Below are 22,031 nucleotides of genomic sequence, written 5' to 3' on the forward strand. Positions count from 1 at the left end.
ACAGATTACAGATTTAGATAGGGCCAGTGAAAATCTTGGGGTGTCACAATGCAAAACTATAACTGCATTAAAGGAAATTTCAGGCTACAAAAGATAATAAAAAGTTAAAGATACTGCATTATAATATAGTGTAAAATCCTGCATACTGTTAAATTTCATGGTTGATCTTGAATATCAGATTATGATATTCACAAAAAATCAGACAATAAATCTTTAATTATTCATTCAATTTTGAAGCACCATCAGTGTGGGTTGATTAAACATAAATATTAACCATTAGCTGATAAGAAGGGTTTTAATATTACTTGCAAATATCTTGCATTCTCTGACTCATAGCCTGGAACTGAAATTTAATTTAAATGCCAAGATTCTGGTTTCAACTCTAGGTGTGTCTGTTTCTATAAAATAAAATTATGAATTATTGATGCAATAATGTAAGACCTAAAGTTCCGATTCAGTTACTAAACAAACATCTGTAGGGCTGCAACTACTAGTCAGTAAAATCGACTACTTATATATGTAGCTGTGTGAGGTGGCCAAGAGCAAGCTAACAAAATTATTTTCATTATAGAAACACCACCGTGTCTGAGTATCTGCAACCATCTCAATCTCCCTTTGTGTTTAATGTTGTGAAAAATCAGATTTAGGATTTTGAGAGGTAATTTGCAGAAAATGTGTGGAATGAGAGAGAAGTGAGAGAGGCAGGGGCAGCCGGGCAAACCTGACAGAATTGTTACATTAATGCTGCTTAATATAAATTTGTATAACCTTTTTATGATTTTATGTTAAAGAGGTGTTTTAGAAGTAATTCACTTATGAGACAGATGTTTGTGCAAAAATGTATTTGAATTTTAACAAAACTGTACTGTGAGTCATGCATGCCCATATTCTGTTGCTCTAATGCATGTGCAGTATAAGATGTTTGCATGATAAAAGAGATACAGCACATAGAGTGGATGGATCATTATCACTGAATAACAGACCATTCTATGACATTTAATCCACACAGGTGCACCCACATGATTGGTTCCTGGGAATATGCATGTAGCCACTTGCATAGCACCTTCCTAAACATCCACCTGTCTTGGGAGTGGGAGCAAGTTCAGCCGGTTTTCATGTGGTAGTGGTGTCTGCTGCAGCTTGCTGTTGCTTCACAAAAAACTTTTCTTAGTCCTTATTACTGTCAAACTACTATTGACTTTTAGTAAAATATTCCATGAGGCCACATTAAATTCACACCATTATTTCTTTAAATTTTGTTTGTTGCTGAAACCACTGATGAGTGTTAATGTTGAAAAAGTACAGGAAGGATTACTGTAGACCACAGAGTAAATAAAGACAGGATTCATAAACAACAAAGAAGAAAAGGAATTGCTTCAGCATTTTGTTTAAAGCCAAAAAACCCAAGCTCTAATAGCAGCACACACAAATGAAGTACTGATAGTTGCCCAAGGCCTGAAAACAATTCCTTAGTCACTCATTATTTCACAACCAAAATGGCTTATATCCTGACTTGTAGCACAGCTACTATTTTGCATTTACGCTACCTGACTCTCACACATTTATCTGGCACTGTCGTTTAGAAAAACACCCACTGAGATTTCCAGTTGAGTCCCTAAGTAACAAAAACAACTCTAAGAGCGCAAGGATCTGAGCCACTATGTCCTAAGAATATAAATGGACAAAATAGGTTAAAAATAACAATATGTTTTGATTTTAAATATGATTTTAAAGATATTTTACACCCTCGATGCTATACTTTAGTAGATCTTCTCTAAAAGATCTATAAAAAGTCTTTCATGCTTTCTGCAGACCCCTGAAAACCCCAGGCACCTGTTTGTGTCATGTGATAATGTGTTATGCCTGAACATGCATGACTCACTGAAGATCCTATAAAGATACTCATCGTGCTTAAATTACCTACTGAAACTGTGACTGTACCTGAACAATGGCCCCAGGGCTCGCTGTCAGGACGTCACACAGATACACACACTTCCCTATCTGGGGATTGAAACTACTGCTGTTTCTGTTTTTTTTTTTTTAATTTCTTGAAAAACCCAAACAGTGTAAATTAGAACACTTCTTATTACATCACATACTCTTTTGTAAACAGCCGATGACACATTCTCAAAACAAGATATTGTCATAATTGTTTTTATTTTTCATATCACAATATAATAAAACTAAATAAATAAACACAATGTTCTGTCTATTCTAAGTGAAGATGGTAACATGTCTGCACCATGTTATTTGAAACAAGATTATTGTTTCTGTAAAAATGACTAAATGTTTTCATGTTTGAAAAAGTACAGATACACAGCCCAAATTACAAAAGCACATTCTGAAAAGTTTGTTTCTTTTTATGTACCTCACACAAATAGTAAACAATACTGCATTTTACATTTCAAGGTATTTACTTGCTAGTTAGATATGATTTCTCTGCTACTGTAAATTCAAAAGCAGCCATGGTAGTTGTGGTTCCCAACTTTTAGTGTGTCTTTGCTTAACTATGTATTGATAATAATGAGCCAGGCAGTTTAACTAGAGGGTTGGGCGCCTGACTGAGAGCCAGCTCCAGCCGTTACTGTGAAGTCTGGGCTTGCCCCAGACTGCCTGCTGGTGCTTGTCACTTCAGCTTCTTCTGGCATTTTCTCACAGCTGCTAGAGTCATGTTTTGTACCTGCTGCTGCAAAAATGTTTACTGTTCACTTTTGTCTCAGTTAAGAAACTTGAACTCTTCATCACAGGCCACCTACACATCAAAACTAATCTCACCCTGTACCCATCTCTCCTCAGCATCTTAATGGTGGAAATTCCTCCTGGCCTCCTTGTGTGTGGAATCCAATCTCCACAGCAAGGCCAAGGCAGCTTTAATGATCTTACCTTCAATAAAATGGAGTCTTTATAGTCCTAGCAGCAGTTTTGGCTCGTACACACTGCCTCTATTCATTTCTGAAACAATCTGATTCTCTCTCTTGCTCTCGATGCCCCCTCTCACTATTCCCTCTTTTTGCAACAGTCTGTTAACTTGAATCACCTTGCATGGTGTTTGCCATTTCTCCAACATCTCCCTCCTGCATGTCTTCTCCCTTCTGTGGAAAACTACCAATAATTCAAGTGGGACCTGGACTGAGTACACAAAGACAACCTGCAGGAGAAGGCTGGAGCCATTTATCCTTTAAGGACTGACAACACAGAAAGGTCAGCTCTGATCTCTTGTTTTCCCCTACAGAACAGCTTTTCTGTTGCTTTTATCCATGACTGACAAGTCAACTAATCTTAACCCAGACCACGAGCTTTCCCTCACCCAACGGAGTTTTTTGTGTCTTAACCTAACCCGACTTTAGTATAGCATTGCCATGTCAAAAAAGGGTTAGTTATATATCTTTCATCTGTGGTATATCTCTGCCACCACAGGGGTGCAATTTCAGGAGATGCTCTTATAGGACAAATCAGGTTAGGTTGTTAAATCAGTGTAGGATGTACTATGTACTTTATTAGTCACATCTGTGTAATACATACCTGAAGGTACTGGGACTGATTACAATCTGAATGGTCTGAGTACTAATCCAACCAGCTGCATTCTGTGGTTTATAGTTGATCAGTGTCACTTGGCCTATTTATTAGGGATGATATGGAAACTTTAAAAACATGCTGTCTAGTTAAGTGTTGACATTACTTAATTATGATTTTTAAAATAGTTGCAGTCAAAGAATTTGGGTTCAGCTAATTTTGTCATTTTCATAAGGAGGAGCTTTGTCACATCCTGTCTACTTTTGTCTATTAATATTCTAGGAAATAGTGAAATTATGAAGAGAATAGCACTTATATTTGTGTAGTGTGTGTTTTACCTTTGCCTCAAACTGAAACTCCCTCATCTGAAAAGATCAGAGACCAGAGGTCAAAGGTTAGCAGATAACATCAGGAGCTAAATTCTGCCTTCTTCAAAAAATAAAAAATTGAGATGTCCTTGTGTTTCAGGAAAGGTGTGTAAGTAATTACAATAATATATAACTAGAGAACTTGAGTTCAGTGAGTCAGAAAAAGGTAGAAATCAATAGTTTACTTTGGAAACACATAGTTAATGTTTAATGGCATTTTACATTCAAGCAGAACTATAGGTTTAAGAAACATTTGGAGAACTCTTGGATGAACTTAAAAATGCAAAGTAACCATCGCAGTTCCTAAAGAATTGACATGATTTTCACTTGACACAAACAAAACAGAGGTTTTAGTCACAGTTACCACAGTACATGACAGAAAGCATGTACAATAGGAACAAAAAAAGAGACCTAATAGTGAATACCATCACTTTGAGGGTGTGGTTTGTAATACTTTTTAAGTTTGCTTAAGAGATCACAACACCTATGAGTCACAGTGTGGCTTCAACTTCCACTGAGTGAGACAAAAACTGACATGATGACACATGCCTGGTGCTGGAAGTACGAGTGGGGGTGAGAAGAGTGTCTTCACGTCACAGGTCTGTGTGACAGTGTGTTTGTGTCAAACCCACCCCGAGTTAGCTGTATAAAAGACCTGCTCCAGCCATACCCAAGCATTTATTCTTGGGGATCTCTCAAGTGAGACTTCACTGACTTTTGGACCTTTTTTGTGGACAACTTTCAAGAAGCTTTCTGAGGAGACATGGTGTCAGCTGGTTTTCAGATAATGGGCCTTGCCCTGGCTATTATTGGTTGTATTGGTGTTATTGTGGCCTGTGCCTTACCTCAGTGGAAAGTGACAGCCTTCATCGGCCAGAACATTGTAACTGCACAAACCACTTGGGAGGGCATCTGGATGACCTGCGTGGTCCAGAGCACAGGCCAGATGCAGTGCAAGGTCTATGACTCCATGCTGGCCCTTTCTGATGACCTCCAGGCCGCCCGAGCTCTCACTATCATCTCTATCCTGATTGGTATCGTCGGCATCTTCCTGGCCATTGCTGGGGGCAAGTGCACCAACTGTGTGGAGGACGAGAGCAGCAAAGCCAAAATCGGCGTGACCTCTGGTGTGATCTTCATCATTGCTGGTATTTTGTGCCTCATCCCCGTGTGCTGGACAGCAAATACCATCATTAGGGACTTCTACAACCCACTGCTGGTGGGCTCTCAGAAGAGGGAGCTGGGGGCCGCACTCTTCATTGGCTGGGGAGCTTCAGCTCTCCTGATCTTGGGTGGTGCTCTCCTCTGTGCCAACTGCCCTCCCAAGGATAACTACTCTGCCAAGTACGCAGCTGCTCGTTCATCTGCACCTGCACCCAAGGGCTATGTGTGAGAAGAGAACAGCCAGATGAGAAGGCTGAGAGACTGAGAAAAAGACATTGCCACATTAATTATACTTAGAATTTCAAGGTGATTTTATTGTGCCCATAGTTTGCTTTGATATTTTCATGCTGCGTTACAGTATTTCAAGTTTGTTACATTTGTGTCGAGTTGTGCACCACACCAAGATAACTGTGCAACTGTGCATGTGGATTGAGTAAAAACAGAGAGCATAAATACTGGAGGTGCATTTAACATGTTATTGGGATGAATTGTATTTTTATTTTCCTATACTTTCATCACGTTGTGTCTATTTACATGCCATTTCACTTTAAAGTGTTTTATATGTGACTGCCAGAAACTGTAAATAAACATTTTTTATCAACATTGAATTATTATGGTTTGTCTAGATTTTATAACATGTTATTAAAGCCATTGAATCCAAAACTAAAATGAAGCCTTCAGAAAAAAGGACAAGGAGGAGTCCTGATATACACAACCCAAAGAGATGAGTTAATTAACCTAAAATAATCATATATTTCTTATATAAATCAAACAAAATTCTACATATCAACCTGTCACAAAATAAATCCTCATTATAGTTTCAAATACTCCATCACAAATTCTCTTTGTTAATGTTTCTAGTGTAAGTAGACAAAAGAAGAGTAAAAAAATTAAGTGAAACATTTTATGACTAACTACTTTATAATGAAGTAAAATGACTTAAGAAAAGCAACAAAATACACTCCAGAATAAGTGCACACTTATTACAATGTTTCTGGGAAACCAGTTTGGCTTTATGATCCTTGTGAATTATGAAATGAATGTAGATTTTGTTTTTACAGGAAATTTTATTTGCAAAATAATAATAAACTCAAAACCAAGAAGCTGCCTTTTAATAGAAACATTTGCACCTGTTAGCTCTAAAATGGAAACTTTTAAAGTCATGTGCTGAGCCGTTTAGTGAAGTGCTCGCTGTCCTAATGATTACCTGTCCAACACTACCCCTTGCTGTCAGTAAAATAACACATCCTGTATTTTCTCCTGCACATGGTTTCATGTGCCCAGAGAAAGAAACTGTCACTGTGTCTGATTGTTTTGACGTACAGTTTTGACCCATGAGGTGTACAGGTCCTCCATGGAGGGTGAGCTGGCACTGATAAACAGTAATATACCACTAATAATAACAATGATGACGATGATCATCATCGTAATACTTTATTAATCTTCGTGGAAATTCAGGTGTTACAGCAGCAAAGCAAAAATTACAATAAAAGTTATAAAATAGAATATAGAAAGCTAGAATATAGTAAATTGCCCAATATAACAATATCAAAAAATAAACTGGAATTATAATAATAAGAGAGAATACATACAAACTAAGTCACATAAATAGTACAGTGTGTGTGTGTGTGTGTGTGTGTGTGTGAGACATTTGTTCAGAGTAAAATACTGAAAGTGCTGCTCAAGGTACTCAGGGTGTCCTGTACAGGGTGTGGATGGACAGCCCAAAAACATAATGCCTCTGACCCCAGCTATTACTGTCATGGAGGCATAAAGGGCAGCAGATCCCTGATAGGAGACTACAGACAGACTGTGGAAGGACACACTGCTGGGGACTGACTCTCATAACCTGCTGTTTTTATGCTTTTCACATCCTGTGGCACATGTCACACACCACTATGTTTATTAGTAACAAGCTTATATGTTTCATGGCAGCATTGGGCTACGATATGATCCACACCATTATAATTCATCATTGTGATATGAATAATATTGGACTATTGGAAAAGTTTCACCAAACATGTCATTGTTCTTTATTGATGGGGTCCCACTGAATGTGCGCTTTATATTTACTAGCCCCTGCCCCTCAGAGAGCCTCAGTCTGCCACTGTGGCCAGACCTTTTTAAGCACAAGCATAATCTTAGTTAGAGAATAAAAGGTTACTGGACAAGAGTTTTATTTGTCTGTTTTTTATCAACCTTAAGGTCTTAGATGTCTGGCAGATCAGCACTACTAGAGGTCACTGGGTTTCTGTTTGTGTGTAAACTCCTTCTAGCCTGCTGCTGAGGACTATGGTATCACATACCCTCATGTCTGTGTAGTTTCTTCTCACACTACACACTATAAATACAAGCTAATCAATTCACCTTGTTGTGCTTTATGGGTTTTAATATGTGAGAAACAAAGCCAACAAGATGGTTTCAAAGAGGCTTCAGATCCTTGGTATATCATTGGGGTTTATTGGCTTTTTAATGGTCATTGTGGTGTGTGCATTGCCTATGTGGAAGGTCACTTCTTTTATTGGACCCAACATCATCACAGCCCAGACCATCTGGCAGGGCATGTGGATGAACTGTGTGGTGCAGAGTACAGGCCAGATGCAGTGCAAGGTGTACGACTCCATGATGGTTCTGCCCCAGGACCTGCAAGCTGCACGTGCCATGACAGTCATCTCCATCCTAACTGGACTCTGTGGAGCGCTCTTGTCGGTTGTTGGTGGGAAATGCACTACCTTTATTGAGGACAAGCGATCCAAGGCCAAGACTTGCATCTTAGCTGGAGTTTTACTCATTGTCTCAGGGTTGCTTTGTCTCATTCCAGTCTCCTGGTCTGCCAACACCATCATCTCCAACTTCTACAACCCACTGGTGATTGAAGCCCAGAGGTATGAATTAGGAGCATCACTGTATATTGGCTGGGCGGCTACAGCACTGCTGCTGATGGGAGGAGGACTACTGTGTTGGAACTGCCAGCCAAAACATGAGCACCCCATCTAGGTACCCACATTTAGAACTGTGAAGTCAATCTCCACATCAAGAGAATATGTATAAGATCCTTCCTACAGTACATAGACTCTCCAGGCCACAAGAACTGCAACAGAGGGAAACGTTTGCTTTAAAACTAATATATATACAGACATTTTAAATATGACATGAAATCATAGCTTGCATGAGCTGAGTCGAGGGTTGACTGTGTTTTGTGTATTTGTCAAACATGCTCACAGTTGACGTTTTGTCTTGTCAGTCAGTTGTAATATCAGAACCTTTCACAAGCTTTTTACAATAAGTTGCTGGAATTTGAGCCCATTCCACCTGACAGAGCTGGTGGAACTGAATCAGGTTTGTAGGCCTCCTTGCTCATACACGCCTTTTCAGTTCCACCAGCTCTTTTCAGTTCTGCCCACAAATTTTCTATTGGGCTGAGGCCACGGCTTTGTGATGGCCACTCCAGTACCTTCACTTTGTTGTCATTAAGCCATGTTGCCACAGTTTTGCAAGTCTGCTTCCATTGTCCATTTGGACAATCCATTTGCCACCAAGCTCTAACTTCCTGGCTGATGTCTTGAGATGTTGCTTCAATATATCCACATCATCTTCCTTACTCATGAAACTATTTTGTGAAGTGCCCCAGTCCCTCCTGCAGCAAAGCACCCCTACAACATGATGCTGCCACCCTCATGCTTCACAGTTGAGATGGTGTTCTTTGGCTTGCAACATAACAGTTTTGACATAACAGTTATCATTATGGCCAAATAGTTCAATTGTTGTCCCATCAGACCAGAGGACATTTGTCCAAAAAGTCAGATTTTTGTCCCCATGTGCAGCTGCACACTGTAGTCTGCCTTTTTATGGTGGTCTTGAACCAGTGACTTCTTCCTTGCTGAGTAGCCTTTCAGGTTATGTTGATACAGGGTTTGTCTGTGGATATAGATACTTTGGTACCTGTTTCCTCCAGTGTTTCACAGGGTCCTTTGCTGTTGTTCTTTGATTTCTACTGTTCAGACCAAAGTACATTAATCTCCAGGAGACAGAACACGTCTCCTTCCTGAGCGGTATGATGGCTGTGTGTGTCCCATGTTGTTTTTGCTTGCATAGTATTGTTTGTACAGGTGCACCTCCTATTGACTCATATCATGTCAATTAGCCTATCAGAAGCTTCTAAAGCCATGATATCATTTTCTGGAATTTTCCAAGCTGTTTAAAGGCCCATTCAACAAAGCACATGTAAACCTCTCACCCACTGGAATTGTGATATAGTAAATTATAAGTGAAATAATCTGTCTGTAAACAAGTGTTGGAAAAATTACATATGTGCATTTTATCAACTGTTGCAGGTCTACAAAGCTCTGAAGGCTTGATGTTTTTGTTCTCTTGTGAAAGTTGTCATTCTTAACCACAGTGGATCATTATTGTTTGCTTTGTGTTATTTTATTCAACATCACAAGGTAAGGTGAGCAGATAACTGCACAGCAGTGGACATAAGAACATAAACATACTGTAATACTGTATGCAGGAAGCTGGTTTAATGAGTCATTACCCTGATAGTTTCCATAGGAATTAGAATGCACAGGCATGAGTATTCAGTACTGATGGCCCACGTCAACACATTTTTGTGATTTCAATGTGATTTGAATTATTCTCCAAGAAAAATACAGGAATGCATACAGTAGTAGCAGTGGTAACAACTATCCAGCTTTCACAGAACAAATTTTCACCAGTGGGTGCCAGTGTGGAAACGATTGTTGATGCAGTCTTAGGTTACTGAGTGTGGTGTGTGTGAAAAATGTGTGTCAACACTGTGTTTACTCAACAGAGGTCGCTGGATTTAATAGGTACTGTGTTGGTTTTATGAAATGCAGTTTGACTGCACTTTATGTGACTGGCTTCCTGTGATTGTTATCAACACTAAAACAGATAATCTCTCCCTCTCGGCTCAGGGCTGATCACATGTATTAACCAGGTCACGTTTTGTGTCCAGATCTGCTAAGGTCAATGTCTGATATGTTTTGAATGGTTTTAGCCTTAAAAAAAAAAAATTTAATTAAGCACAGTTAACACATTTAGAGTAACAACATGTCAGTTTCCTTTTTTTTCAAATTAATCAGTGACAAATATCTTGTGAAAACACAAATAATTAAAAGAAGCTTAGATCTACTTCTTTCCTTTTTTTCAAAATTGTCTCAATGTGGTAGCAAACTGTGTAAATGTCTTTAAAGTCAGTCTCTATTATGAAAAATAGAGACTTACACAGTCTCCTTAGACCTTCAGACTAGAATAAAATAGAAAATAATGGCTGTCATAGTGAAATAATCCCCATCTCTAGGTAATCTCCACCCATTAACTCCAGCCTTAACTGCAGAAAAATCTGCATATGAAAGTGTTTTCCAATAACAACAGCAAGGCATTGTTTAAAAATGGGTGCCACGCCTTTAACTCCAGGAGGAGGAATCTTGTTTGACTGGATGAGCTCACCTGACCACAGGACAGCCCTCCTCCCGTACATTCTCTGACAAACAACAAGTGAGAAAGCTGTGTCAGTCTGAAGGAGAAACAGGCCTCAACGCTGAAACACTTCTCTCTCCTGCTGCAGTCAAACCCTCTTCACCATGGGGAGGATTGGCAAGGAAGTGGTAGGTCAGATCTTGAGCTTCATAGGCCTTGTTGGGGTGGCAGTGGCTACTGGGATCCCCATGTGGAGAGTGACCACCTATATCGGAGCCAACATTGTGACTGGACAAATAGTGTGGGATGGTCTGTGGATGAACTGTGTGATGCAGGCCACTGGACAGATGCAGTGCAAGATACAAGATTCTGTGATGAGCCTGTCCTCAGATCTGCAAGCTAGCCGAGCTCTTGTCATCTTGTCCCTCGTTATCGGCTTCATTGGCTTCATAATCAGCATCCTTGGAGCCAAGTGCATGAGCTGCCTGAAGAAAGATTCATCGCAGGCCAAGGTGGTGATCACAGCCGGCTTTCTCATCATTGCTGCTGCTATCCTGATCCTGATCCCTGCCTGCTGGTCTGCATCTGTCACCATCACAGACTACCAGAGCACCCTTACAATTTCAACACAGAAGAGGGAGCTTGGTGCCTCTATCTACATCGGCTGGGGCTCTGCCGCAATTCTTCTGATTGGAGGGATCATCCTAACAACTTCCTGTCCTCCTCAAAAACCCATGTATGGATACCCAGGTTACCCACCAGCACCAATGTACCGTTATACAGGCCCAGCAAATTATGGCCCTGTTTATGCTCCCCCATCCAGCGCACAATACACAGGCACACACCTACCAAGCAAACCATATGCAGTACCAGCCACGCACGCTCCTTCACAGTACATATAAAAACTGAAGGGACAGACTGAAGAGAAGGACTGAGACTTCTGCCATGGTGGCTTCAGGAACTTGCTATGCCTTTAGAAAGTAAAACTGCACCTAAATAAAAGCTGTCTCTGTAGGATGGTATGTATACCAGTACACTGCATGGATGGATGTAGAATGTATTCACTCAAACAATCACTGTCATTGTTATAATTGATTATTATGAATGTTTCATCAAATGATTCATTATTTGGATTGATTTTGTGCTCTGGGGTAAAATTCTTGTTTATCAATTCTTGACATATGAAGAATGTTGTGTCTATTTGGTTGTGTACAGTGAAGCTTCCAATGCTTTTCATAAGAAAGTTACTGTTGGTATTTATTTCCTTGTCATTCAAAGCATATTTTGTACATAATGATGTTTGTTGTCTGTGAATGCCACTTTATTTTGAGGTTATTCAAAAGAATTTCAATAAAATGTTTGTAGTATATACAGTTACCTGTTTGTGGAGTCATTGTCATAACATGTTATTATTTTATACAGTATTTTGAAATATCTACGAAGGTAAGCTCTGACAGTCCTTCTGTGTGTCTGTGTTTATAAATCTATAAAAATACAATGCTAGTATAATAACAGAGGATTTTCTTATACCCCCTGGTATTTAATTTTAATCACTGTAAATTCTGAGTTTACTAAAATCTTAAAGAGGATTTTGTAGTGAACCAAATGAACTGCAGCACTGATCAGCATGAGACATTCTGTCAAGTATTTCCTAGAACTATTTGAAAAATATGTGGTAATTAAACAGACGTAATGGATAAACCCAGGAAAATGGAGCCATAAATGGAGATTCATGCTGTTAACATCCACTGCTACTCACACCTTGGTGTTCTTTCTCAAACCTGAAACCTGTAACTGGATCTGATCTTCCAGTAACCTAGCCAATTAAAGCCCAGCCATTGGTTGAACATTGTTTGAATGAAGAATGCAGTGCCTCTTTACGGGCCTCATTTACATACGCGCACTCTTTTAAAACTGATGTTTATCTTATCGAAACCATTCTGTTCCACTCTCATCGAAAGCATTCGGTCTGCATTCAGATAATGTGAAGATTCTGGTTGGACAGGAAAGACGTTGAGCACACTGGTTTCAGGTCAGAGGGAAGGATATTCTGACTCCACCTTCAAGAAAGACATCCTTATAGCTGAGAGATATGTGCCCCAGTCTGTATTCAACTTGAAAACCTGAGCTGAGCTGACCTGCTCCTACACCTTCCTCTCCTCTGCTTCTCTTCAGCTGCCCGTGACTCCAACAAGACCTCATCATGGTATCAATGGGACGACAGGTCCTGGGCCTTGCCCTGTGCATCGTGGGCTTCTTGGGTGCCATCATTGTGTGTGCCTTGCCAATGTGGAAGGTCACGGCCTTCATTGGAGCCAACATTGTGACGGCGCAAATTATCTGGGAAGGCTTATGGATGAACTGTGTAATGCAGAGCACAGGCCAGATGCAATGCAAGATCTACGATTCTATGCTGGCTCTTCCTGAAGACCTTCAGGCTGCCAGAGCACTTGTGGTCGTCGCCATTATTGTTGCAGTCTTCGGGATCCTGCTGGGTATCGTTGGAGCTAAGTGTACCAACTTTGTGGAGGACTCAAATTCCAAAGCCAAGGTGGCTATTGCTGCTGGAGTTGCTTTCATCTGTGCCGGTGTTCTCGTCCTTGTTCCTGTCTGCTGGTCTGCCAATACCATCATCAGGGATTTCTACAACCCCGTCCTGATTGATGCCCAGAGGAGAGAGATTGGTGCTGCACTCTACATCGGCTGGGGCACAGCTGCGCTCTTCATCCTGGGTGGTGCACTCCTCTGCAGCTCCTGCCCACGCGATGACATCCAAGAGTATCCAGTCAAGTACGCTGGTCCAGCCAGGTCCACAGCCACTAGCAAAGCCTACGTCTGAGAGCTCCCTCCTCCTGAGAAGGACTATAAACTATTTTACTTTCCTTAAGTAACCCTCCTTGGTTGTGAGCCTTTGATAATGCCACAAGTTGTGTCTCACTGTTTATTCAAAGTGAGAACTGATTGTCTGAGAAATTCAGAACTTTTGGGTGGAGGCAAGAGTGTTTCTTGAGGAATGAGGAACACATTACCAAGATGTGGTGTGAAACTACCGAAATGACAAAAAAAAAAACCTTCCAGCAGCATGATGCCTGGACTGAATGAGAGCTGTTCTTTATTAAGCTTGTATCAAACCTCATTTTCCTCTGAATATTTGGCAAATCGAAGCTATGGTAGAAGAATGTTAATGGTCAGCGTGAGCTACATTGGAAGAAAATTTGTACAGTACCACTAATATGTTGTGAATTTATTGTATAAACTATTGTTTGCTAGCAATATCCAAAGACTTCTTTTGTTTATTGAAATTTTTCATTGTTAATAAAGCATTTACTTAATTGATATTCTTTTGTCAAGGTGTGTTTTAGTTCATCCAGAGCTGAGCAAATTCTGCCCCAAGACTGTAGGTCTGTCTTTCTGTTGTTTACATTTAGATTTTTAGATTGTAGTTGACAGTCAGAGCAACTTAAAATGAAAGCAACTGTAACATAAAATAGATAAACAACCAGTAACAGAGATATAATAGAAATACTGCTTTACTACAGTGAATATTCATGTCAACAAGTTCAAGGCAAAATCAACCTTAAAGTGAATTAAACATCCGTCCACTAGAGGCAATGAGCCAGAAATGCCAATCACGTCAGACTGAAAAGTAAAGGGGCTGAGGAATGCAGCAGCGACCCAGTCGTTCATGCTGGATGTCAAAAAGAATGTTTATGACCAAATAGATTTATTTTAGAACAGCTACTCATGGAAAATAAAATTCTCATGGTTTAGAATTCAAAGAGGCCACAAACTGTAAAGTGTAACTGAGCAAAAGGCAGTGTGATAACAAAGTGTATTTAAAAACATCCAGTTTGTTCCAGCTCTTCATGTAGATGTTTAACTAGTTCAACCAGTTTTACAATCCTGTCAAAGCCTTTTAAAGAACCGGCCACCATGTGTTAGTACCAAGAAGAGCCCTACCCCCACACTGCTGGCGTTTCAACAGTCAGAATGGTGTCTGCCTCTATTTGAACAAAGAAAAAGCTAAATACAGAGCAACGCTAGGACTGATTGTGACAGATAACTAGACAATCCTCGAGTGGTTCACCACAGATAATACACATCTTTTTATTAGTTTCTCCAGCAAACATTGTTTTGGAGGGAGATGGGGACAGGTCCTCCTCTGTGTTGATATGAATATATCATCCAGTCACTAAATACTTGGTTGATCCATATTTTGTTGCACTCCAGTGCTCTGGTGCTGGAATTCAACAATAAAGATGACGTTTAGGTCCTGGGTTCCCATTTTGAAGGATGCGGTCTGTGTTATTCTACACTGTTGTTAGTGTAAACAACGAAACCAACACTGTCTCTTGGTATTTTCTGACTCCTCAGTCTCTGGCTCTCAGTATCAAACACACTAGTTTCTACTGATGGTGCAAATCTTTATGTATAGGTCACAAATGTACAGAATACTTTCACTTTTAAAATTCTAAAAATTAATTTATTAAAAACTATTTATCTAAATGGATATTTTACATGAAAAACTGCACCCAGAAGGTCTCAGTGAGGAATTATCATTAACTTGTTTTACTACTGTATTTCTGATATTTTTAAAGATTTTTCTTCTTCTTCTTCTTCTTTCTTATATCTATAGTACCTGTGTTTCTCTATTTCTATATGTATAATACATATTGTATGAACGCATAGTGGATCTACAGCTTGATTGATATTCTTTTCTTCATGGAGGTTGTGTGATTAGATAAAAAAACAAAACAAAAAGTCAGTGTCACTGTGGTACCGGTGTTTTTGACAGCCCTCTGGCACAGGGGAATGCACTATACAGGTTTCTGCTTTTGGCTACACATTCAATACATAGAATATGCTGTAGTTTTTTAATTTTCATGGGAGTTTTTGACAAGAAAAAGTCAAATTCTTTTTATTTTCAGGGACAGCACACAATGAACACCAGTAAAGTCCATTATAGAGAGGACACCCAAAGTCACCTTAACACAGTTCAAACAACATTACATAAACACACATACAACCCAAATAAAATCATAACTTATCCAAATGATTATTATTGTAATAGGTCCCCTAATGTTGTCTTTTTTTTACCTTTTGCCATCTCTAACCTTGCCCAGTGTGACATCAACAGTGATTTGAAAGTTCTAGTACAGCCAAACACCTATGAAGGCATCAGATTAGAAAAAGCTTCTGTTTTATTTAAAGACTGTTACAAATTATGCATTTTGACATAAATTTACAAAAACCTATGATTCACATTGTGTTGCATTCAGGAAGTTACCTTTGTATTTTTCTCACATTGTAAAAAACATCTCATCACAAACCTGACATCAGCAGAGGGCGTTGCACTGGTGTGAACACACCTTGCTCTGTCGGTCCATTTGACTAGGTATCACATTCTTACGTTCCCCTTTACAATTGCAGAAAAAAATCTCCCTGAACCAGTTGTGGATAAATGATTCACCCGATCACTGATGTCAAAGTAGACAATGAAGCAACAATCTAGTCCAACACTGTGAGACTGAACATTTGGTTTCAGTAAATGAATCAAGTATCCAAGTATTTCTCATGTTTCAGTTTGTATGATTTGCCTTTTCTAAGAAGGATATTACCTGCTCTTGTACTGTTTGATGTTATTTTCAGCTTTTTAAAAGCTTTTATACATATAAACAAGTGTAGCTGTAACCACCTCGATGGATAGAAATACAAAAACCATCTGATTTTGTGTGGTGTGATGTGTTTCCTTTAAAAATGCTTTAAAATTAAATTAAAATTAATTAAAATTAGAAACCTCAAATAAAATAAACTGAGTTGCTTATTAATGAAACTAAACAAAATTGAAAGCAAAATGTCAAACACACTTCACCACGAGTCAAAACACTTTCCCATTGAACTGAATGAGAAAGTGGAGATATTTGACTGGTAGTGTGTTTAAAAGTGTTTTGAAATATGCCACAAATACAGATACAAAAATGTCTGCTGCTGATAAAGACCTTTAACATGAGCAGAGACAAATGTTTATACTGTTAAATTTTGCTTCTACCATCAGAGTAGTGAACAGAGAACAATAGATTGCACTGAAATAAATTGCTCTTAAACCAGACAACTACTATAAGGCACAATATGGCGGGACAACTAGTGCTGATTAAATAGTGTCACGACGTCTCAACAGTGGCTTGATTCCTGTACATGCACACATGCAGGTACTGCAGATTTCTAAAGCGCATTTATTTGTTTTCATTCCACTGTGTTCCTGACAAGATTCCAACAGGCTGGAGATATTTTCTCTTAAAATTTGTTCAGTATGATTCTCAGGCAGCAGTGATTTACTTTGAGCTTGGAGCCTTTCTTTACATTGGCTGGGGGGCTGGGACACTGCTGGTCTTCAGAGGGGGGCTTCTTTGTGCCAACTGCCCTTCCAGGAACGATGAGACCCCCTTTGTGACTTATCTCCTGAGCAAGTCTGGTGGAAACAGCATAGAGGATTCATTCTCATCTTTCCAAAAGACAGATATTTAAGTTTTCTAAAGAAACGCACAGATATCTGGTTGACGACTGGTTTTGCCTTCAAGAAGTAACAGAAGTTGGATGTGAAGCAACAAGAACAACAAAAAAGCAACAAATAAAAAACCCAAATGCATAAAACATGTACTTTGTCCTCATAAGTGAATCAAATGTTGCTCTTTGTCTGAGATTGCTTTAAATATGGTTGTTACACTTGGGTCTCGTTATAGAAACTGTCTTTATGTGTCTGGGAAAGTGGGTGACTTCATTTTTTAGTTGGCATCTTTGGGTTTTTAAATTTTTTTGTAGAACAAATGACATTCTCTTGTATTTTTTTCTCTCATGCTTCTTGTTTACACACATAAAAAAAAAAAAAATGCCCCTATGGTTATTCAAACCAGACTCTGAGAGAACCTGTTTGTCAGGTACTTACCTGAGTTCACTACCCAGGGAACAAATATGGGCTTGCAATCTTGTCGGATGATGTGTTTGTTAAAGCATGCCATGATTCTAAAGTTTTGTCCAACACTGTCAAAGTTTATAAGGTCCTTAGATATTCTGCTCTATGAGACAGAAACAGATTAATAAATTCAAAGGGGGTGTTCGAAAGAGTCACAAAATGTATGTTCCATTTTACCGTCAGAATCTCAAATTAAGATCTGACTTTCATATAAGGTTTACATTTGAAATGTTGACTTTAGTTCACAGCCACATCAACCTGAGGTTGTATTTAGCTTTTGTGATCATACTGCCACCTAGAGGCACTTTGCCTCCATGGCTAGAAAATCCCTGTTGTTTAATCTAATGAGATCCATTACAGGAAACAACTTCGGCTTTAGAGAAAAGATCTGTTGTTTTGCATCTTTTCTTATCATACCTCCTATTTCTTTAGTTCATAATCTTTAGTACATACTCTTAGGTTGAAATGAAAACTCATAAATGGACATTGTGTTGACTTGACATAGATGAATGGTTTTATATTAATAAATAAAACTTAACTGATCACAGCAAAATATCAGCATGTGATAAAAGGGAGATTACATTTGTCCATTCTGTATAAAGATTCCACATTTTTTTGTTTCAGGGTGTAAAACGACTGCCTGCTGTCCCATGGCTCTGCAGGAGCTGGGCATCAGCCTATCTATGATAGGTGTCGCTGGGACCTTCCTGATCTGCGCTCTGCCCATGTGGAAGGTGACAGCATTCATTGGCAACCATCTGGTGGTCATGCAGGTGTTCTGGGAGGGGCTGTGGATGACCTGTGTCAGTGAGTACACAGGTCAGATGCAGTGTAAACTTTTTGATGCCCTGCTGGACCTGTCACCAGACCTCCAGGCAGCCCGGGGCCTCATCTGCATTAGCATGGTGCTGGGTTGCCTAGGATTCCTCATCTTCCTCCTAGGAGCACACTGCACCAACTGCTTGAGCCACCCGAGGATAAAAGCTCAGGTGGTGCTGAGCTCTGGAGCCATCTTCTGCCTGGCATCCTTCACCACCATAGTTGCTGTCTCCTGGACAGCCAACTCCATCATCCATGACTTCCACAACCCCCATGTCCCTGAGGTACTGAAGAGAGAGCTTGGAGCAGCCATATATATAGGCTTTGTGACCTCTGGGCTGCTGTTCTGTGGGGGAGCCATTCTGTGCACAAGCTGCCCACCACAGAGGTCCAGGTTCCCCTCCAGTGGGTACTCACAAGCCAGGATACCCACACACAGCAGCTACGCCATCAAGAACTATGTGTGAAATGAGGAGAAGGAGCTGAACACACCAATACATCACAAACAACTCACCACTTCACCATATATGTAATGAACCGTGCTGGCTATATAGAGCCAAAGAAAAGTATGTGAACACATTGGAAAGATCTGGGTTTCTGCAGTAACTGGTCCTAAAATGTAATCTGATCTTGATCTAACATCACAACAAATGTCATCTCAAGACACTTTACACAGTAAGGTCTAGGCCTTATTATTATTATTAAGAAACCCAACAAATCCCCCTGAGCAGCACTTGGCGACAGTAGGGAGGAAAAACTCCCTTTAACAGAAGAAACCTCCAACAGACCCCGGCTCTTGGTGGGCGGCCTTCTGCCTCGACCGGTTGGGGTGAGTGGATAGAGGAGAGACCAAAGAAGAAAAGCAACAAGACACAACAAACAATCAAACACTGGTCAAGTTGATGTGGCCGGTGACATAAGCAGCATAACTAAAGGAAGGCTCAGGGTCACCTGATCTAGCCCTAACTGGTGTCCACGTCCTGAACTGAGACTGGTAGCTGGTTCCATGGGAGAGCAGCTTGATAGCTAAGGTGCTCTGTTGGGATGATAAGGCACCTTGAGGTCTTTAAGATATGATGGAGCCTTGTCATTAAGGCCGTTGTATGATAGGAGAAGGAAGGACCAGTTTTTCAGCATCACTTTGAGACAGGATGCTCCTGATTTTGGATATTGTACAGGTGAAAGAAGGCAGATCTAGAGACTTGGTTTATGTGTGATTTAAAGGACATATCCTGATCAAAGATGACTCCAAGGCTCCTCACACAAACAATTATACTCTTTTTCTGATTAGCTTCTATTTATGTCTGTACACTAGGGGTTCACATAATTTTGCCAATCTACACTGTGATTTTTCAAGTAATACAATGATGTTTGTGTTATTAATTTCAATAGACTGTGTTTGTCCATAATTTAATATACATGAAGATCTGACCATATTTTAAGACAAATATATACATTAGTCAGGGCTCACTTACTTTTCTCTTGCAACTATACAGACAATATATAGATAATAATAATGATAAACATAAACATACTGACATAAATGTATAAAAATATATGAAAAGACTCTAGAAATATGCTGCAATATGTTATCATTTTTCTCTGGGGTGGAACACATGGATTCTGAAGACCATTATCAGTTCAGTCCCTATAGTTCTGTTCAGTGTGGTGTCAGTGTCAATACAGGCCAAGTACAAAACACTTGTCAATCACTTTTCAAACATTTCAAAGTGTTGTTGTGAAATGTGCAGCTGAATTATAAGGCCTCCATACTGAGAAAATACTGTATACTGCACATCATTGTATGTCTGACACTAGCTGACATCTCAGCATTTGAAATAACTGCAATCTGTCATTTGGATTTTCTAGTCTTATGAAGAATTATTTGTTGCCACTTCCTTATGAAAGAGGATGTTTATATAACCCTGTAGCTGAATGTGCATGCACTTCAACGCTGTAGAAAAGTTATTAATCATGTTTTAGTCCCTTTTGTTAGTGACATAATAAACTGAGAACGTTTCCTAAGCTAAAAGCTCCAAATAAATATTGTATTCATGTGCCAGCTGAATAACTATTATGCAGTGAGAAAAGCAGTTCAGTCGAATGAGGTGTCATTGTTGTTCTCCACCCACTACTGTGAAGACACAGTCCTAATATCAGTAGAGAGGCTCTTTAAATCAAATCTGTGTCAGAAACACAACCCGGTGGCTGAAACATGTGAGCACAGTGCAACCTTTGTTATTCCCCCGTCAGCACAAACTGGGAGAAAAGGATTGTTTTCAAACCATGGCAGAACAAACAGAAGGATTTCCCTCCTCCACCCAGCTGCAGCCTGCAGTCACACCGTGCCTTCTTCTCCTAATGAATACCAAAAAACTGGTTTCCCCTTTCTGAACAGACATGCAAAACCAACAGACACACATACTGTGTTCATGCACACACATGCTGAAATACCCCACCCCGCTGCACTCCGCTGCCAGCTGTTTCTGGTTAGGTGGCTGGGCCTGCAGTGAAGAGGAAGAGCACGCAGGCCAGAGCCATGAAGCGGCAGCTGGAGTTTGCTGCCCTCGGTCTGGCCCTCATAGGGTGGCTCTGTGCCATTCTGACACGCTGCTTGGCCTTGTGGAAAGTGAGCGGCACACTGGACAACGCCACGGCTACTCTGCCTGCCTACTGGGATGGGGTATGGCTGGAATGGGATCACTGGGACTTGGCCCATGATGGCAGCCTGCATTGTTCATTCTATCAGTCTCTCTTGTCTCTGTCAGGAAGTTTTCGGACGTGGAGAGCCCTCATCATGGCAGCCATCGGAGCTGGGGGTTTTGCCGTGGTGATTGGTGCAGCGGGGGTGGTGTGGTTCCCTCTGCGTGGCCAGGTCAAAATCTTTTCTGGTGCTCTCTTTGTTTTGTCTGGGATTCTGCTGCTGGTTCCCATATCCTGGACGTGCCATCACACCAGTCAGCCACTCGGGGGCACTGTGATGCTGAGGAGAGACTGGGGACCTGCTCTGTACCTTGGATGGATCTCGTTTGCCTTGATGCTGGCTGGAGGGGTGTTTCTCACCACCAGATGCCCCAGTGGTCAAAGACAGGCTCAGCAGGGTCAAGAGGGCAGTTATCCGACTCAACCGGTGGAGGCTAGTCACCCCCTGAACAGGATCAACAGGACTACATTCACACACAGCCAGTATGAACACAGATCAGGGGCCATCTGAGGGGACTGTGATGTTATTTTTACCTAAGTGTGAATGAACAGCTATAAAATGGTGACTATGTGAAATGTCTGTGAGTAGATTTAACAGCACAGGAAACCTTCTGGCTGCACATGTTGAGTAATGATTCACTGGTTTAACTAAGCATGAACTTAACATTTGAATGCACAAACACATCAACGTGTCAGTGAACTACCTTTAGTAACAGGGTGTTGATAAGACTTTGAATTTACATTTTATTAGTTTTACTTTCCATTCTACTGAACCTAACACTGTATCTACTGCATAGTATTGTTTTACATTCAATCCTCACTTCCCCATTTCAGTTTTACTGTAAAGTATTTCTAAAAACTAAAAACATCTCTCAGTCCTCTAATACTATTACTAGTTGCACAAAAACAGAGTCATCCAATTTCTTATATGTTTGGTCCATTGAGAGTGACAAATGTTTACATCTGAGACTGATTCTTCTGCAGAAAAAGCACATTGTGGAATAAAGCATTGCAAATGATTCTGAAATGTTTATGAATATTATTTGACTTTA

The 22,031-nt window shown here is 40.1% G+C and overlaps 6 protein-coding genes across 6 annotated transcripts; all 6 read left to right on the forward strand.

Annotated features, from left to right (window-relative positions):
- The first annotated feature begins 3,043 nt into the window (after positions 1 to 3,043).
- Positions 3,044 to 18,910, forward strand: LOC109963268 (claudin-4-like). The gene is made up of 2 exons (XM_020605636.1): positions 3,044 to 3,201; positions 18,082 to 18,910. The coding sequence occupies exon 2, from the start codon at positions 18,108 to 18,110 to the stop codon at positions 18,741 to 18,743; it is 636 nt and encodes a 211-aa protein (XP_020461292.1). The 5' UTR covers positions 3,044 to 3,201; positions 18,082 to 18,107; the 3' UTR covers positions 18,744 to 18,910.
- Positions 4,582 to 5,613, forward strand: cldna (claudin a). The gene has a single exon (XM_020605637.1). It carries the CDS (start codon positions 4,645 to 4,647, stop codon positions 5,272 to 5,274), a length of 630 nt encoding a protein of 209 aa, XP_020461293.1. The 5' UTR covers positions 4,582 to 4,644; the 3' UTR covers positions 5,275 to 5,613.
- On the forward strand, positions 7,461 to 8,042 carry LOC109963271 (claudin-4-like). Its single transcript, XM_020605638.1, has one exon. It carries the CDS (start codon positions 7,461 to 7,463, stop codon positions 8,040 to 8,042), a length of 582 nt encoding a protein of 193 aa, XP_020461294.1.
- On the forward strand, positions 10,597 to 11,790 carry cldnf (claudin f). Its single transcript, XM_020605634.1, has one exon. It carries the CDS (start codon positions 10,652 to 10,654, stop codon positions 11,387 to 11,389), a length of 738 nt encoding a protein of 245 aa, XP_020461290.1. The 5' UTR covers positions 10,597 to 10,651; the 3' UTR covers positions 11,390 to 11,790.
- Positions 12,691 to 13,433, forward strand: cldne (claudin e). The gene has a single exon (XM_020605635.1). It carries the CDS (start codon positions 12,691 to 12,693, stop codon positions 13,324 to 13,326), a length of 636 nt encoding a protein of 211 aa, XP_020461291.1. The 3' UTR covers positions 13,327 to 13,433.
- Positions 18,911 to 19,160: 250 nt separating the features above from the next.
- On the forward strand, positions 19,161 to 21,979 carry LOC109963265 (claudin-4-like). The gene has a single exon (XM_020605633.1). The coding sequence runs from the start codon at positions 20,816 to 20,818 to the stop codon at positions 21,488 to 21,490; it is 675 nt and encodes a 224-aa protein (XP_020461289.1). The 5' UTR covers positions 19,161 to 20,815; the 3' UTR covers positions 21,491 to 21,979.
- The last annotated feature ends 52 nt before the right edge of the window (positions 21,980 to 22,031 follow it).

Source organism: Monopterus albus, unplaced genomic scaffold (genome assembly GCF_001952655.1).
Source record: "Monopterus albus unplaced genomic scaffold, M_albus_1.0 scaffold71.1, whole genome shotgun sequence".
In the NCBI taxonomy this organism is placed as follows: Eukaryota; Metazoa; Chordata; class Actinopteri; order Synbranchiformes; family Synbranchidae; genus Monopterus; species Monopterus albus.

Excerpts from the sequence above, each read along its gene's own strand:
- LOC109963265 (XM_020605633.1), top strand. The coding sequence starts at position 20,816 with ATGAAGCGGCAGCTGGAGTTTGCTGCCCTCGGTCTGGCCCTCATAGGG.
- LOC109963271 (XM_020605638.1), top strand. The coding sequence starts at position 7,461 with ATGGTTTCAAAGAGGCTTCAGATCCTTGGTATATCATTGGGGTTTATT.
- cldnf (XM_020605634.1), top strand. The coding sequence starts at position 10,652 with ATGGGGAGGATTGGCAAGGAAGTGGTAGGTCAGATCTTGAGCTTCATA.
- LOC109963268 (XM_020605636.1), top strand. The coding sequence starts at position 18,108 with ATGGCTCTGCAGGAGCTGGGCATCAGCCTATCTATGATAGGTGTCGCT.
- cldna (XM_020605637.1), top strand. The coding sequence starts at position 4,645 with ATGGTGTCAGCTGGTTTTCAGATAATGGGCCTTGCCCTGGCTATTATT.
- cldne (XM_020605635.1), top strand. The coding sequence starts at position 12,691 with ATGGTATCAATGGGACGACAGGTCCTGGGCCTTGCCCTGTGCATCGTG.